General features: G+C 39.5%; 1 protein-coding gene across 2 annotated transcripts in view; it reads right to left on the reverse strand.

The window, feature by feature from the left end:
* The window catches only part of nup153 (nucleoporin 153), a 20,422-nt gene extending 2,420 nt beyond the window's left edge, over positions 1–18,002 (reverse strand). Inside the window, exons 1-21 of one of the 2 annotated variants that reach the window (XM_051873381.1) lie at positions 17,834–18,002; positions 13,685–13,898; positions 11,987–12,271; positions 11,721–11,812; positions 9,625–9,753; positions 9,382–9,498; positions 8,916–8,960; positions 8,761–8,814; positions 8,134–8,274; positions 6,766–6,818; positions 6,297–6,417; positions 6,064–6,213; positions 5,860–5,958; positions 5,689–5,770; positions 5,501–5,599; positions 4,851–5,420; positions 3,786–3,983; positions 2,847–3,686; positions 847–1,194; positions 498–761; positions 190–370 (exon numbers count right to left, since the gene is read on the reverse strand). In XM_051873381.1, coding sequence (XP_051729341.1) covers positions 190–370; positions 498–761; positions 847–1,194; positions 2,847–3,686; positions 3,786–3,983; positions 4,851–5,420; positions 5,501–5,599; positions 5,689–5,770; positions 5,860–5,958; positions 6,064–6,213; positions 6,297–6,417; positions 6,766–6,818; positions 8,134–8,274; positions 8,761–8,814; positions 8,916–8,960; positions 9,382–9,498; positions 9,625–9,753; positions 11,721–11,812; positions 11,987–12,271; positions 13,685–13,898; positions 17,834–17,911 — 4,160 coding nt within the window. In that variant the 5' untranslated portion in view covers positions 17,912–18,002. Of the gene's footprint in view, positions 1–189; positions 371–497; positions 762–846; positions 1,195–2,846; positions 3,687–3,785; positions 3,984–4,850; positions 5,421–5,500; positions 5,600–5,688; positions 5,771–5,859; positions 5,959–6,063; positions 6,214–6,296; positions 6,418–6,765; positions 6,819–8,133; positions 8,275–8,760; positions 8,815–8,915; positions 8,961–9,381; positions 9,499–9,624; positions 9,754–11,720; positions 11,855–11,986; positions 12,272–13,684; positions 13,899–17,833 lie in introns of both variants that reach the window. The other variant, XM_051873380.1, reaches the window with a different exon arrangement.
* Positions 18,003–18,806: the final 804 nt, after the last annotated feature.

Raw genomic sequence — 18,806 nt, forward strand, 5'->3', positions numbered from 1 at the left:
GACCATTAGATTACAACCATTAGATTTGTGTGTGTGTGTATATGTGTGTATATATATATATATAGATTGACTGATTGAAAAAGAAAAAGTTAGTTGTAGCCTTTACATAATCTTAAATGTGTCTAATATGATATAGCGTATATTATACAGTTTTCAGTAGTGTTAAAGCATTAATGTTTTTTTTCTTACCCAATGTTAAAAGCAGGGGGCTGACCAAAGCTGAAGCCTCCGCCGGAGGGAGGGTTTAGAGCAGGCATGGCTGGACTGGCGGCAGGAGTTGCAGGAGCTGCTGCTCCGGCTCCAAAAGCGAACACACTACTGTTGCTCCCTGATGCTCCGAACCCACCAGTGCTTCCAAACTGGAACCCTCCTTCAAACATAACACATGGAGTAACCGTTATAGAGATGCATACAAATAACTAGGCCACTGGCACGCTTAACTAGATCACATGGAGGTCAATTCCACCCTCAAAAATTTAGTAATTTCCGATGCTGACCTTGGCCTGTGGAGGCAGCAGTAGATCCAAACGTAGGTGCAGGATTGGTTTGCTGACCGAATACAGGGGCGGAATTGGGCTTGGCTCCGAATGCAGAAGCTGGGGAAGCGGTGGCCGAGAATGAAGGCGCTGCTGACCCAAACGCAGGAGCACTGGGTTGAGACGCGTTTTGACCGAAGATGGGGGCCTGTCCGGTGCCAAAGCCAGATGAAGGTGCGGCTGAACTAAAGACAAATGGGGAAGGGTTGGCAGACGGAGCTGGAGCTGCAAGAGAAATAGATGTTACAGATACATTTGTACAAGATGACAACCAACGGGCACACAATGGGATATTTGGAGGTAAACTAACCGGCAGAGGCTGGGGTGGAGGACGCAACAGCACCAAAATTGAAAGCAGGGGCGGATGAGTTTGAGCCCGAGCCAAATTGGAAAGGTTGTGCTGGGGCAGGTGCAGCAGAAGGTGCTGCAGGAGGTGCCGTCTGGCTGTCCTGCTGCTGCTGTCCGAACACGAAAGCCTTTGCCACGCTAAGTTCAGAGGAGGAACTCTGGCCAAATACAAAGGTACTTGACGGGGCAGGGGTGGGAGCCAGGGAAGAGGTAGTGGGAGTGCTGAAAAGGCTGGGGGTGGGGCTGGATGAAGCTGGGGCGCTTGAGGAGTTGGCCATGAAGCCAAAAGTGGGCGTTGGAGCAGAGGTGTCTGGAAAGCACATAATCGGAAAGTTAAACTGTGGTACTACAAGAGTATGGGATAGAGAGCTGCTGGGATGATGTATTTTTGTAGGCTAAAACCTGGAAACGAGTGGCATTTAAGCACTTCCAGTTCCATCATGCCAAAGTCAATGGGTTTTTTGGTTAAATGCCTGAAATGAGGTCTGTGGTGAACACAAGCTTTTCACGTTTTATTGTTTGACATAAAATGTGATTTTTTTTTTTTTAACCCTCTGGTCCTCTTGGTTTAGTGGTCACACTTGGCTCCATCATGGTCAAAAATGACCAAAGCCTTGAAATGTAACTTTTTTTTGTATTTCAGGAAAACCAATGTAATATATTTGTGTTAAATAATATTTTTTGATTATTGCATAATATCATAAAATACCCTCAATTTTAAATACTTACACAAAACTTTAGCTATTTTTCCCCCATAGGAAATACACAATTTTTAAATTACTATAAATTATTTTTCAACTAAAGCAGTATTTCATGTTAAACAAGGAATTTAAAACCCAATTTTTTGAAGGTAGATTAGTGCCATCTGGTGGTATATAAATAAAGGTATATAAATTAAGATATTTCTGATGAAATCCAAGAGGTTTATAACTCATTCATAGACAGCAATATAATCAAGGTCCAGAAAGATACTAAAGACATTGTTAAAACAGTCATGTGACTGCAGTGATTCAACCTTAATGTTATGAAGAGACGAGAATACTTTTTGTGCGCAAAAACAAAAAAATAACTTTATTCAACAATCTCTTCTCTTCCCTGTCATTATCCTTACGCAGGTGACGCAGTGAAGGCCTCAGTGTTTTTACGTCCGAATGCCGGCTCAGTATTGGCCAAAGCTGATCAGTACGACACATGCGTGTGATTCTGACGCAGGAGCCGGCCAATAATGAGTCAGCGTTCTGACGTAGAACCTGGAAGCGCTGGATGTAAACAACGTATGAGAATGACACAGAAGAGAAGAGATTGTTGAATAAAGCCGTTATTTTTGTTGTGTTTTTGCGCACAAAAAGTATTCTCGTCTCTTCATCACATTAAGGTTGAACCACTGCAGTCACATGACCGTTTTAATGATGTCTTTAGTACCTTTCTGGACTTGATTATATTGCTGTCTATGGACGAGTTATATACCTCTCGGATTTCATCAGAAATATCTTAATTTGTGTTCTGAAGATGAACGAAGGTCTTACGGGTGTGGAACGACATGAGGGTGAGTAATAAATGATAATCATTTTTGGGTGAACTAACCCTTTAAGTTGTGGATTTGGATTTATACTTAGACATTTTGGTTTGAAATGTTGATTTGAAGCGTCAGTTTTTGCATTCATTTTACTACAGTCAAACCTAAACACAGGAGGACATTTTGTTAAATATAACATCAAAATTCAATAAAAATGTAACAAAAATGAATGGGTATGTTTTATCATAGCTTAATAAATCTGGGTCTGATCTGATTTCAGCCTCTTATTTGAGTCTTTTGGCTCAATTATCCATATTGTTACAGCCACACCAGTTCATTTGTGTGTATAATAGTGTTGTGTTGGCCTACAAAAACACGTCATCACTGCAGCGCTCTATAGCTAGAGCCTTAGGAGAGCATAAACGACATCATACGGTTTTACTCACCTGTCATACTCTGTCCAAAACCGAACGATGGCTTTGGTGGTTCTATTGTCTGTTCAGTTTTTCCAAACGTAAGCGTAGGTTTGGGGAAATCTTTTGGAGGGTCTGGCTCGCTGAAAGAGAAGCCCAAATTTGCCGTTGGTTTCTCAGCTTCCTTGGAAGCACCAAATAAGAACGCACCTGAGGGTGCGGAGGTGTCCTTTTTCTCTTCTGGTTTTCCAAAGGTGAAGGTAGGCGTCACCAGCGTTTGCTCTTTCGTTGCTAGTTCCCCAAACTTCGGGGCAGAAGATTCAGCTGCTAAAGACTTGCCAAAAACAGGGATGGCGTTCACTGCTGTTGTTGTTGTCGTTGTGGTGGTTGAAATGTTTTCTGAGGGAGCAGGAGCATCCTCTTTCTCAGCCTTGGACTGGGGTGCAGAGAAACTAAAAGATGCAGATTTTTCAGAGCCGAAAGAGATTCCACAACCGCCACCAAATTTAAATCCCGCACTAGAATCCTGAGATTTAGCCTTTTTTTCGAGGGTGTTATCCATGGATCCACCAAACGCAAAGGCCTTCGTTGAACTCTCTTTTGTCGCTGTGGATTCTGACGAGGCGCTACCAAGTTTGACCCCACCAGAAGCTGCATCCGAGAACGAGCCTCCAAATTTGAAGCCCTCTGAATTTGAGGTCGAGTCGGAACTCCCGATCCCAAATTTAAATCCTCCCGCAGTGGAAGAATCTGAGAAAGTGCCTCCGAACTTTAGTCCAGCAGAGGTCGAGTCTGTCGAGCCGGTACCAAACTTAAAACCAGACGAACTCGAGTCTGTACTGTTGGACTGAACGCCAAAAGATGAACTAAAACCTGAAAAACAGCAAGAATTCTGGTCATCAGTGTGCTTGTAACAAAACGGTAAGCAGCTGCTTCACACACTTCTGGAAATATGATTGCAAGGCACTTTACCTTTGGACTCTATTTTAGCTCCAGGTTTTGCTGACTGGCAGGCCACACACTGCTGGTCCTCTGCCTTATTCTGAACGCAGCACACCTCACACTCCCAGCTCCCCTCAGGTTTCTTGAACTTGTCCCCGAAGCCTAACAAAGGCGCAGCAGCGCTTGCAGGTGCGGAGGCTGGAGTCGAGACCGGTGTGGCTACAGCTCCTGTAATACAGAAGAGTAAGACATCAGGGACGCAAATATCAGTTTGATTAGGCGGATATTGGAAGCAAGGCTTTTCAGACCAAATTTGAGAGAAATTCAACAGGATTTCATAGGTTTTAAATGGCTGTCCATCTTTTTTTGGTGGGTATTAAAATGTTTTAAAGGATAAGTTCACTCCTGAATTTAAATTTCCTGGTAATTTTCTCACCCCCCATGTCATCCAAGATGTTTATGTTTGTCTTTCTTCAAAGGTTTTTGAGGAAAACATTCCAGGATTTTTCTCCATATAGTGGACTTCAACAGGGACCAACGGGTTGAAGGTCCAAATGTCAGTTTCAGTGCAGCTTCAAAGAGCTCTACATGATCCCAGACGAGGAATAAGGGTCTTATCTAGTGAAACGATGGGTCATTTTCTAAGAAAAATTAAAATATACTTTTTAACCACAAATGCCCATCTTGCACTGCTCTGCGATGCGCCATGCATTACGTAATCACGTTGGAAAGGTCACGTGGCGTGGCGCATCGCAGAGCAGTGCAAGATGAGCATTTGTAGTTAAAAAGTATATAATTTAAAACATTTTTTTTAGAAAATGACCGATTGTTTCTCTAGATAAGACTCTTATTCCTCGTCTGGGATCGTGTAGAGCCCTTTGAAGCTGCAATTTGGACCTTCAAACCCGTTGAACCCCAGTGAAGTCCACTATATGGAGAAAAATCCTGGAATGTTTTCCTCAAAAAGCTAAATTTCTTTTCAACTGAAGACAGACAGACAGACAGACATGAACATCTTGGATGACATGGGGGTGAGTAAATTATCAGGAAACTTCAATTCTTTAACTCTTTGTAACTGCAAAACTGAAACTTTACCTGGTTTAGAGCTCTGACAGGCTACGCATTTCACATCCTGTCCCTTGTTCTGAACCATGCATACGTCACAATCCCAAGCCCCCTCTGGCTTCTTAAATTTGTCCCCAAATCCTAACAGTCCAGTTGTTGTAGATGAAGTGGCGGTTGTTGTGGTTGTGGCAGAGAGAGTGGATGAGGTCTCAGAAAGAGTCGGTAGAGTCAGGCTGGATTTCACTCCAGTGCCGGGTTTGGCCGTGTCACAAGCTACACATTTAATTACTTCCGGTTTATTCCTGACCAGACATGTGTCACAATCCCAGCTACCAGGTGGAGGAGCAAAGAGGGAACTGATGCTTGCAGGAGCTACTGCGGGTTTACTGTCCGATTTAGAGGCAGAGTCCGTGTTGGGTTGTGGTGCGAGACAAGCCACGCACATTTTGTCCGAGGACTTGTTTTGCACCAGGCAAGTGCCACAGCTCCATGACCCTGCAGGTGGCCTAAACTTGTCACCAAAACCAGAAAGAGGAGCCGATGATAATGAAGCAGACTGTGAAGGTTTATCAGCAGAGTTCTGAGAGGGGGATGCAAATCCTGGAAAAGAGAAAAGAGTAAATAAATACACGCAAAAAGCAACATCCTTAAAAATCTTTACACGGAAAAGCATATCATACCAGGTCCTTTAAGTATATCCAATACACTGCCCTGCTTTAAGACCTTTGCAGGTTTGAAGGGTCCGTCAAACTCTTTTTCCTCACTAGCCACTGATTTAACTGCGAAACATGCAGGAAAGAAAAACATTAACACTACCATAACCTGACTTCAAATGAAAATACGTCTTTGCAAAACAAAAAAGTCTTACTTGGTGCTACTGTTGGAACAATTTTCCCATTGGAGTAAGAGGGGCCTGTTTTCACAGTAGGCGCACTGAAGGTGAATCCAGACTGCAGGGAAGAATCATCATCATCATCATCATTATTATTAAAGATGCTTGTTTTGCATGAAAAAGTGTAAAAGAATTAAGGAGACCTACTGATGGAGAGAAAGATGGAGGACTGGCAGCTGTTGCCTTTACGATAGGCAAAGAAAATGTGAAGGGGACAGTTGGTGGTGTGGATGGTGCCGCTGGCTCCTGATTAAAAAAAAAAAAAAAAGGGTTAAAAATACAATTCAGATTGCTGAGCCAAGACTATGTCAGAGAGAAGACAATTCTGAAGGGTCAGAGGGGAAGTATTACCTTATTTGCTGGGGGTTCCTCAGAGACAGTTTTAAGTGGTGTTGTGCTGGAGGTGAACGAGGAGGTAGGGGGAGGAGAGGAGAAATTAAACGTGGGCAAAGTGAAATTGCTGGGAAGAGAGGCAGGCGGCAGGTCTGGATCCTCTGCAACCTGAAAGGAAAACAGTCTATATGAGCATCAAACCATTCCAAAACAAGTTCTACTCACAGCGTATATCCAGCAGAATATCTGACCTCATCCTCAGGTCGTTTGGATGAAGGTCTAATAGCCCTTTCCCTCTTCATTTTGCCCCCTCCTGAAGCAGCGCTGCTGGCTGATGGGGTGCTGGACAAGGGGTAGGACATACTGCTTGTACTGGGGACAAAGGAATTGATGGATTGAGTATAAATGCAAGTGAAGACACTAACAGCTCACGGTCTTATCCAAAAAGAGAAGAGAATTCTAGCACGTGTCACACTGGACGTGTAAAAACACATTATTGCCACAAGTTTTTTGCCTCAAAAGTCTGTTTAAATGATTAAAACTAGAGGTATAGCTTAACTTTAAGTATACTTTTATCATATATGCATCATGTTATATGCATATATAGTGTGTGCACGAGGGGAACACTGTCTACTGCACATGATAAACCTGAAAAAGGTGACACAATGGATGACGCAGTGTGAAACAGGCGTAAAACTACCATAAACCATCCACTCTTACCTGGGAGTGGGAGCCTGGGTGGAATCTGAAATTGGTGGGGATTGTCTTACGGGCTAAGAAAGAAAAAAGAAACAAAACAAATGTTAACTCTCTGGAGGAGACTCCATTGCTATAATCCACTTAATTACAGTGCTTGCAGGTACTTATCATACAGACTCAGTTTTCAAGACAATGTACACTACCGTTCAAATGTTTGTTTGTTTTTTTGGAAAAAAATGCTCACCAAGGCTGCATTTATTTTAAACAAAACAGTAAAAACAGTAATATAATATATTAATATTATATGTGACCCTGGACCACAAAACCAGTCATAAGTCGCACGGGTATATTTGTAGCAATAGCCAATAATTAATTGTATGGGTCAAAATTATCAATTTTTCTTTTACGCCAAAAATCATTTAGGATATTAAGTAAAGATCATGTTCCATGAAAATATTTTGTAAATTTCCTACCATAAATACATCAAAAATGTGGATATGCATTGCTAAGGAGTTCATCTGGACAACTTTAAAGGCGATTTTCTCAATATTTTGATTTTTTTTTTGCACCCTCAGAATTTTAAATAGTTGTATCTCGGCCAAATATTGTCCTAACAATTATTTATATAACAATTCTTAATTATTCATCTTTCAGATGATGTATACATCTCAATTTCAAAAAAGTTGATCCTTATGACTGGTTTTGTGGTCCAGGGTCACATAATATAAAAATGAAATTTTACAATTTAAAATAATATTTTAATTTTTAAAATAAAATAAACCTTAATAAAATAACCTATTTAAATATATTTTAAAGTGTCATGATGTTAAAGCTGTATTTTCAGCATCATTACTCCAGTTTTCAGTGTCACATGATCCTTCAGAAATCATTCTAATATGATGATTTGCTGCTCAAGAAACATTTATCACAGTGGAAAATTGTTGTGATGCTTAATATTATTGTGGAAACTAGAATTTCTCAGGATTCTTTAATGAATTGAATTGGGGAAGAAAAAAAAAAAAAAAAAAGCATTTCTCTGAAATACAAATCTATTGTAATTTTATAAAATGTCTTTAAATGTAATCATTTTAATGCATCCTTAGTGAAAATACACCAAAATACACCAAGTTTTTTATATGAAAGAAATTAAGTTAATGGCATGCTAAATTATCTATATTGCATATTACTTTCAATCTCTCTCTCACTCTGTAAAACAAAAGGTACAAACACATAACTTTATTCTGCTGAATACAACACTGGCAGTTACTTCAGAAAATGCCTATTTTTAATTCTTTACTTTAGTAAAAGCAAAAATATACACATTTTCTGTTCTCAGAGTCATATGGTGAATTCTAATATAGGATGCTTTGCGTTAAATATTGAACTCACAGTCTCCCTGTTGTTTTTGTCCACCGCTCTGTTCACTCCACCTGGGGTCAGTGATGGTCTAAAGGATATGGAGCGGTTACCAGACACTGCAGCAGCTGCAGGAACCACCAGCTTCTGCACAGGAGGGACTGAGGGCTCCAGCTGTGTGTCGATGGAACAACATTACAAATACAGCAGGCACACCACTGCGCACAGGATATCAGGCTAACCATGTTCATTCATTGGCTTAAAGAGATGATTTGTAATTGATCTTTCAACATTGCAAGGTCATGGACAGTAAATGCATGAAGCCCTCTGCTATGATCCATCAAGTGTAGTGTGCTCACTTTAACAGCAAAACAACACACTCACAGCCCTGGATATTTTGGACTATGGACATCCGCCACAAATGGTTATTACAGGCTTTAGGTTTCTGGGGCTGGGTGAATAGGCACATTGTTTGGGATTAGTAGCCAGCTGCCACAGTTGTTAACAGTTGAAGACAAGCAGCAAAAGCAAAGAGAAAGTTGCCAATTTTATAAGATGCGGTAATAATTTGCTTCTATGCATAAAAATCTCTTTTCTACACATGCATTCTACTTGTTTTATCTGACACTGTGGCAGAATCTCTTAATGCACAAGACTTACCCTTTTCCTTTTTGCCTGGAAATTTGAAATGTCAAGGTCTGTGTGATTCAAGGACTGAAAAAATAAACAAGCAACGTTTAAAGACTTTGTAGACTGAAAACTTGAAGTGAATTTTAAAGTTTGGTAATGTAAAACGCCTATGATATGGTACTTACCGCTGACAGAGGTGATGAAACCGTAGACGGAATTCTTTTTGCATCCTGCAAAGTTGCCAAAAACATTATTTTTATGAAATGTTAACTTTTACTTCTTACTCTTTCTTACTTCTATAGGCCGAGTTAGGGGTGGGCGATGATCAAAATCTCATATCACAATATACCTAATTTTATTTCACGATAAAGACATTGTGTGTGCATGTTTCAGGTGTTTGCATCAGAAACGGTCTCAGACAGCACCAAAATGAGTTCTCTTTCAGTGCTTACTGTGCTCAAACAGTTTAAAATAACTTGTTTTTAAACCGCAAGGCTTAAAAACGCATTAAAATGACAAGCTTTTGTGACAGCAGGACATGGCAGATAAATTTCTATCGTGTACCGGTATATCGCCAACCCCAAAGCTGAACAGTTACAATGAAATGTTTAATTGATTTTATATTCTAGATACCAGAGTATAGAAACTCACAGCAAGAGGACTGGACATGCGCTCCAAGGACTGTAAGATGCGTCTCGCTGTGGCGCTGGTCACTCCACAAGGTTGAGCTCCAGCCGGCTTTGCCTTTATCTGCCTCCTAACGGGAGGCTGCGGAAGACCAGAATACAGAGTCAGTAAAAAAAAGGAATGAAATGAACACAAGCAGCAAATCTAAAATGCCATTTCACTTTAAAATTAAATATAAAATAATAGCATTGGCATTGTTGTTCAGACCTGGTAAGGAGTAGCCGGGCGTGAGCGAGCCGTTCTCATCGCAGCAGCTCCTCCATATGTGGTCTTCCCTGGGTAGAAGGGCGAATCCCCCAACTGACTGGAGTTCAGCACTGAACTGTTCAACACTGACTGTAAGAGAATAAATATGCATAATCTAACATTAATCTCCATCCAATAAGGAGTGTAGTCACAGACAAGACAACTTGGACATTAAAGAACACTTAAAAGAACACACTGCTCAGAAGCTGTGCACAGAAGACCAACGGCCAAGGTCAGGATTTTCATTAAATACATTATATATATATATATAAAAATTAGTTTTTTTTTGTTTTAACCAAACCCTATAATACACCTCCAGAACACTTGGAATATACAACATGTACCATTGGACTATTCTGTGATACTTTCACGCCTTCTTTAAAAAGCCTGATGCTAGTTGCTATTCACTGCAATTACATGAATGAGCACGAGCGAGACATTAAAAATTGTCCTTTTGTGGTCCGAAAAAGAAAGAAGGGCATTAGAACAACACCAGGGTGAGTAAATGATGACTTCATTAACATTTTAGGGTGAATTAACCTAGGGCCCTATGAAATCGATTTGTTTTTTTTACATTTTAATTTCTCTGGATTCCATTTTTTTTTTCTGTTTTAATTTTTTTTGGACTCAATTTTAATGGTTAAATTACATTTTAGTAATCAAAAAGCATGTCTAATTAATTGAATTCATAAAAACACCACAATTTATTATTTTAAAAATTAATTTGAAATGTTTTGTTTTCATAAATTCTGTGTTGTGTATTTTAATTTTTCAGACAATTAAATGAAGGCATAAAACATTCATTTAATTTCTTTTAATCATATGAAACTTTTTGTCTAACAAAGTGCTGCACAACAGAGCTTTACTGTTAAAATTAAAACAGAAGAAAAACCAATATTCCTTAAAAAAAGTTAATAAATTATTATTATTAGTGTTAGTATTATTATTACATTGGGACGTAGCTAAATTCTACTGTACATCAGTAATATATTTCTGTCACTATTTCTTCAAGTTGCCATGAAGACCATTGAGTTGTGCGTTTATGATATGACGATAGTTTTTCTCAAATGAAATGCTAAAATGCTCATGAAGCGACTCTGGAGATGAAGTTCATGCATTCATTTCCTCATATAGTGAGGCAGCAGAGGCTGAAAACACCGCGAGCGTCACTTCAGTGTGTGTTTGGTAAACGAACTGTGCCATTCATTCACACAGAGAAATGCAGAACATGCAGGATTCATATTTAAATAGTCTTTTTACAGTTTAATATTGACAGACACTAGTCTATATCGTGATTTGATTCAAGTGTACTGACCTACTTTTTATTTATTCATCAAAAAGACAAATTTCGTGACATTATGCAGTAAATTCCGTTTTTATAACTGGATTCCGCGATTCCGTCCGCGTTTTCTGCATCACGAGAATTTAGAGCCCTATTAAACATTTACAGGGTTCCTACACATTTTCCATTTCAAAATTCAAAACTCAATTTCCAAACCCCTCTGTAGATTTTTAAGACCATATTTAACATAAATGGTTCATACAGCATTACAATTACAGTCGTCTGTAAATATTCAAATTTTATCATTTCAGAGATGCGCTTGCATAACGAGAAGAAACCTAAAACGCTTTATAACCTGCATATATTCACCTCTGATGCATTAGTTTGATACTGTAATGGTGGTTTGATGTCAAATGATCACCGAACAGCAAAGTACAGTCTGATTTAGATGATTATTTGCTCCTTTGTTGCTGGTTTGAGAGGCACAGGCTCATTTAGTGAAATTTAAAAAGACTTGCTTATGGTAAAAGACAAAGAGCTGAAAATGTGTGACATGTGTTTGACAATCACTAAAGGATCACTAAACTTTGAGTTTGTTTTTAGAAATTCCTAATTATATATTTTAGAAAAATGAATAGGGGCAATAGTCTGGAAACAAAAATATTTTCCCATACTTATCCAGATCTGGAAATTGCTGGAAAATACTTTCCCAAACTGTGTAGGAACCCTGCCTTTAACCTTGATGCAAGTTCTCAGAAGAATATGAACTACTTACTGATGAGGAAGTGCCAAAGACTGACAGGTTGAAGGCTGGTTTCTTGAGCCCAGAATGGGCCGTCTGCGATCCAGAGTGGGTGCGTTCAGACTCTGGGGACCAGAGGAGCGGCACAGTCTTTGACGTGGGCACATCTGTAAGAAGATTAAGCCCTGCTCTTAGTTCTATCTATACCTAGTCTAAAACTCCAATGAATATTGCTGTCTGAACAACTCAAATGTCTGGCAAATGTCTACTGGATTCTGCTCAGAAACATTGCTGCTCACCTTTATCAGACGCACGTGATGAAAAGCCACTGGTAGTCGAGATGTTGTCGTCCTCATGCTGAGAGCTGGTGTCCTTAATCTCTTTTACCAGGGAGAAGTTGGAGGTTACAGCAAAAGGGCTTCCTGGGAAGGGTGCTGTGGACGTGGAGGGCTGGGAGAAGAGAGAGCTCGCGCCGCCTAATGCAGGAGAGCCGTCCAGGGAGGGGAAGTGCAGGTGGGTCCGATTGAGCGGAGGTCTCGAAAGAGCTTCCTGGAAGTTCAGCGATGCTCTGCTTGTAGATGGTTCTGAAAATGAATTCAGCATTTCAAGACAAGGACAATGCCTTAAAGTATCCGTGTATTAGAGCTGCACGATTCTGGATGAATTGTGAATCAATTTCTCATGATTCTCCTACAATTCCAAATAGACAACTAAAAATAGCATGTTCTGTTTACTAGTGGTTCTGACAAAATGTTAATTGCTGATGTTCATTTAAAAATACATAATTTTTTTTTTTTTTTTAAATTGGGTTAAATGAATGATTCAATGACTCACTCATTAAGACTTCACTTGTTTCATTACTGGATGAACCAGCATTTCTGAACACATCTCCTGAATGAATGATTTAATGACAAATGCATGTTTTTAAAAGTCACTTGTCGCCACCTACTGGTGTAGTGATATAATATTTATTTGAAGTGTCAAAAGGTAAATCACTCTGTTTTGATTGCTACCGTAAACATTAGTGTTTATATCTGAACTATAAACTTTTATCCCAGTACTTCTGTAATAATCTGAATTACTGTAAAGGCCTTGATATACTTCAAACGAAATCGAACAACAAACTGACGTGACGACATTTCGAACAAAATCAGGCCAAAACGAAGTTCGTTTTGAGAGTTCGAACTGGCTTGCCAAAGCGAACTCTCTGGCAAAGTTCACTCCAGCTGCAAAACACCTTCGTACTAACATTGGTCCGTGACGATCCGCCTTCTTTCACGCAGAACTCTTCCCTGACTCATTTCATCTGTTGAGTCCATCGAGGTAAGATCTCCGTGGGTGAAAACATGAACACTGGATTGCCGCTTTATAGTAGAAAATGACGAAAAAAGGCACTGACACAGTTCGTCGTGTTTGATATTGTAAAGCTGCTTGCTTTTAAGCAATCTATTGAATAAAATGCCATATAAATAAACTTGACGTGACTTTACTGGACATAATTTGCAGGGCACGAGCTAACATACCCATGTTGTTATGATCAGATGCTTTTCTTATGCTTTCTATAAAAAATGCTTGCGGTTTTCTCACTTTTGTTGTGTTTGTTACTGAGAGTTACATATTCATCTAAACGGTGCTCTCAGCGGTGTGGGCAGCATCAGATGTTCGATAACAGTATATCGCTGTTCACCCCTAAACAAAGAACAAAAAAAGAACTTCGCTGCGAGTATATCGGGGCCTTTAACAAAGAAATAATGATACTGTGTGGTTGAAAACGACAACTGCTCTCTCTGGATCAGAATGCAGGTCTGAATGTGACCGTACTTGTCAGAGGTTTATTAGACATAGCCGAATCGCTTTCCTAAGACTGCCTGGGTGTTTGAATCTAGATTGCGATCTTCTAACAATTGACCGTAAAGCTCTTTTGTGTATACAGACAGTTTACTAGGTTTTGGAAATGCACCGGTGTGTATCTGCTGGATAACATCTACCCATCATACCTGTGTTACTTGTGCTCGGCTCTGGAGAGTCTCGTCCATCTGGGAGTGGGGTGGCTTCATCGTTGCCATTGGGGGGAGGAGCCACGTTGTTCCGCTCCATCCCGACTGCAGCGGAATCACCCTCTGGAACGTCTCCATTTTTGAAGTATTTCTGCAGCCAGGAGGGGACTATGCTCTTCACTGTATCCGTCACTCGACTGATCAGGCCAGGCTGCTGCAGGGGGCCAAAGGGACAATTAGCATATAAAAGAACAAGAGCATCAATTTACATTTAAGTAGCAATGCACAGTTTAGACTAAAGGACATGATGTCAAATTATGTGCTCCAATACAGTTGCACATGACGATGATAAATCAAAAGTCAACTCATTTTAGACTTATTTGTAATCCTAAACCTTTTGGATTTAGGCTAGCATTGAACAGTTGACAGACGGAAGAGCTTAAGCTCTTAAACCTCGAAAACTTATCTACTACTAAGCACGCAACCAAGTCGCACAAAAAACATCCCAAATTTCCATTCATGAGTTAACAGAAGCACACGTTCCCTTCATTTATTATACTGCAAAAGCAGTGTGGCCCCAAGGCTAGAGAATGCCTGGATTTGAGAGCTTCAGTTGTCGTCTAAAAGGGGCCCTGGGGACCAAATCACTGTGCAAGCACTTATTGTTCTCTAACACAGCTCCAGGGTTTGGACACAGCAACACCACAGACTGGATCTTTGGCTGAACGCTGCAAGCATGTGACCCACAGGCAGGTGGGGAAGCTAAATAGTCCATTTAGCTTCAGCAGAAGAGCCGGGAGAGATTGCGCAATCAAAATGGAAGGCCTTTAATGCTTATAGCAACTCTTGATTTAAATACAGGCCTGAGCAAGAGGGTAATTCATCTTCCCACCTCAAACATAAGAAAGGATAAACAACATGAACATACTGCATGTGCTCAGCATATGAAGCCAGCTGTGTCTGCGCACGGCTGGGGCCTCATGCATTGCAACACAAGTCACTTCCTGTCAACAGTGTGCGCACACAGTGCAATCCAATCCAATCAATACTGCAAAAATGTGTGCACAGGAAAAACAGTCAAGTTCAACCACACTTTATACTTCTACTCTACGATGTTGTCATCTAATCTAGTAAACAAACCCGCAAGCTGACATGAATTGCTTTCAGAAAGTTGACCTGCAGCATGTGCTGCAATACTTAAAGGCACAATATGTAAAGTTTCGCCACTAGATGTCGCCTATTTAAAACAAAGGCGTAGCTTGATGATGACTAGATTGAGCGAGGAATCTTGGAAGTTGTCGTCTTCATCTCACAGCCGGTGGAAAAGAATCGGGATGGGACTCGGGCAGAAATCATGTTCATGAATGAGATTATTAACGTTACTGTAGTATGAAGCAGAGCAGGGCGAGTGCTGTTGGAGCTGAACGAGGCCGCTGGAGCGATTGCTAACGAGAGACGAGCGCGACACACGCCTCGAGAGCAGCGGGACTTTTATTATGCCGCAGTCGCCGTTTCTGCTTCTTCCGGTCAAGCGTATGAGGGGTAACGCAGCGCTGTTTATCATATTAGATACATTTGAGTGTGTTGAAAATGATGTATGAGACACTTGTTGCATACTGCAGTAAGCTAGAGCGATATTACAATATCATTAATAAATGCTGGATGGCTTGTGTGGATAAATAGCATGCGATTAATTTGAAAACATTGTATGACGGAGAAAATGCTGTATTACTGTTACTAAAACTAAAGCTGCATTTGATTATGCTATGTTAGCTACTTGACAAAATAGTGTTTTTCTTTGAGGCATGGTAAAGCATGCAGTCACGGAAAAATAAAAAAAAACGAGATTCAAACAATAAGACTAAATGTGTTGAGCTATATAATAATTAGTTTTCTCTCTATAAATTAATCCACACAGTTGTTCCCTTGTGTAATAAAACATAATATGTGACCCTGGACCACAAAACCAGTCATAAGGGTCCATTTTTTTGAAACTAAGATTTATACATCATATGAAAGCTGAATAAATAAGCTTTCCATTGATGTATGGTTTGTTAGGATAGGACAATATTTGGCCGAGATACAAATTTGAAAATCTGGAATCTGAGGGCGCAAAAAGAAAATCACCATTAAAGTCCTTAGCAATGCACATCCACTCACAAAAATACATTTTTGATTTATTTACGGTATGAAATTTACAAAATATCTTCATGGAACATGATCTTTACTTAATAACCTAATGATTTTTGGCATAAAAAGAAAAATCGATCATTTTGACTCATACAACGTATTGTTGGCTATTGCTACAAATATACCCGTGTGACTTATGACTGGTTTTGTGGTCCAGGGTCACATATATTAAAGCGTCTTTGGTTTTTCCATGGTTCCTACAAAATAAAACTGGAAACCGAGGGTAACACGGGTATGATGTCACTGACAGGAGACGCACGGACACAGTCCGTGTCCTGGTTAGAAATGCTTATTTTTCTGGATTTAAACATTCTTGGAAACATCTGGGATAATGCAAGTACATAAGTCAACAAAATATATAACATTGTTCTAGTGGTTTTTGGATATTTTAATCCAAAAATCACACATATTATGCCTTTAATCTTAAACTGCTTTAAAAAAAAAATAAAAATAAATCATTATTATACACAGTTTTATCACCTTATATTATTAAGTGAGGGCAATTGTACATTTAAAAAGCTATAATAACAAAGGAACATTTAAAATGAAAGGAAATATGAATTAAATTAAAGAAATAATCTAAAATTAACACTTTTAGTTTTAAATTTTAACCTAAATTCTTGGAGGAAAAAAAAAAAAAAAAAAAAAAAGTCTCTCTTATTGGATTCTAATATGAAATTATAGTGTTTGCAGTTTATGCGAAGCCGTTGAACAGAAACGAGGTGTGATTATGCACAACGTATCAACAGAAAATATTGGGTATGTATTTCCCTAATTAAGTTGCTTTTGGTAAAAACACCTGCTAGACTAATATATTTAAAAATGTAAATGCAATACAAAAGAAAAGTTTAATCTAATCCCGCTGTCTGACATAACTTTAATCACTAAGAATGAGATCAGAACAGACAAACAACTGCCATATTTTATAGGTCAATAATACAAACTATTTTTATGATCATGTAGCCGATAACCAATATGCAGTTTTCCTCCAATACAGAAAGTCAGTATAACAATAAGTATTGAGTATTTTAACAACTTACAATTAAACATTTAACATATTTATAGCTAGTTAAATAAATGATGTACGGCTCTAACCTACTTAATTTGCCTAAAACAAATCTTATATCGTGCAAAATGATTTTCATAATCTGGTTCGTAGTTGAGCCAAAAAAAAAAATGTTCAGATTATAAGACTTATTAAAACATTTCTGATCACAGAACCCCAGACACAGGAGAATTCACTGCTCATAAAGCCGCATGTGAGAGCAGGGTTACCAGTGAATGTGAGGTTCAGATCCCTCTCAAAACACGCCACGACACGCACACACTCATCCCGCCTTTCCTCTTGATGACAAACACAGTGCATTAACAACCTGTGCTTTCCTCATTCACACCAAAACACCTACCAGACTCACATTCAAATAGACTTAACTTACACATGAAATAGAAATAAAGAAAACGGACAAAAGTGCTCTGAAGCTCAAGTTACCCTCATGTGGACCATCTGAGCGGAGAATATAAGTGAAGACGTAAGCGTCAGAGAATAAAGAACTTTTTATTTAGAGGGTCACAACAATAAAATCCTGTTTAAATGCGTTAAAATGTGCGTATTCTTGTTTGACGCCGGTGTTAGCCGCAGCTAACGGCTAACGTGTTGTGTTTGAAACACGTTCACGCGGTTGTCTGAAATTAGTGAAACACAGTCAAATTTCACCTCTCTAACGCCACATTTCGAGTATTTTCCACACCGAACGGCTGTGTCTCTTCAGTCAAATGAGTTAACGGTATTGCGGTGACAGCGTTGAGACCGTTTGCTGAAGGAACGTGAACAGGCCTGAAACAGGCCTCAAAATGTCTCCTGCTTCACAAAAACAAAACCCGCCGCCAAACCACTGGTCCGGCTTAAGTTAACAACTGCTAAAATCCTTTCCGTGGCGACTAGGGCTTCGGTTTATTTACCTGTTTGCCTTTGGCATACGGTTTTGAAGCGATGTGATATCTTCTTGATCTGATTTTCCCTCCTCCTGTCGCCGCCATGGCTAACTAGATTGATTCTGCTCAGTAGCGCTCCGCCGGATAGAGCTCCGCTGTCACAGCGCAGCTCTCCAATATACCATCAGCCACTTCGGCGCTGGGGTTTATGGGAAATGGAGTTCGGCCGTACACATACGCGCTAAATATTGACGTCAGTTTTTTTTTCAGTTAGATCGGCGGTTATGGTAAACATTACGTGAAGAGACTTTCATGTTTTCTTCAACAAGATAAACTAAACTCAACTAAACTCAAACGTGAATTATTGATTTAAAGGGTTAGTTCACCCAAAAATGAAAATAATGTCATTTATTACTCACCCTCATGGCGTTCCACTCCCGTAAGACCTTCGTTCATCTTCGGAACACAAATTAAGATATTTTTGTTGAAATCCGATGGCTCAGTGAGGCCTGCATAGCCAGCAATGACATTTCCTCTCTCAAGATCCATTAATGTACTAAAAACATATTTAAATCAGTTCATGTGAGTACAGTGGTTCAATATTAATATTATAAAGCGACGAGAATATTTTTGGTGCGCCAAAAACAAAATAACGACTTGTATAGTGATGGCCGATTTCAAAACACTGCTTCATGAAGCTTCGGAGCGTTATGAATCTTTTGTGTCGAATCAGCGGTTCAGAGCGCCAAAGTCACATGATTTCAGCAGTTTGGCGGTTTGACACGCGATCCGAATAACCATAACGCTCCGAAGCTTCATGAAGCAGTGTTTTGAAATCGGGTGAACTAACCCTTTAATCATACCTTTAGTTATAATAGAGTAATAATAATCAGAGTTACGTTAATCTTGAGTTACGTAGCCTAATCAGATTACTTTTTCAATTAACTAGTAAAGTAACGCATTACTTTTTCAATTTACAACAAAATATTTAAGTTACTTT

This window comes from Ctenopharyngodon idella, chromosome 19 (genome assembly GCF_019924925.1).
Source record: "Ctenopharyngodon idella isolate HZGC_01 chromosome 19, HZGC01, whole genome shotgun sequence".
Classification (NCBI taxonomy): Eukaryota; Metazoa; Chordata; class Actinopteri; order Cypriniformes; family Xenocyprididae; genus Ctenopharyngodon; species Ctenopharyngodon idella.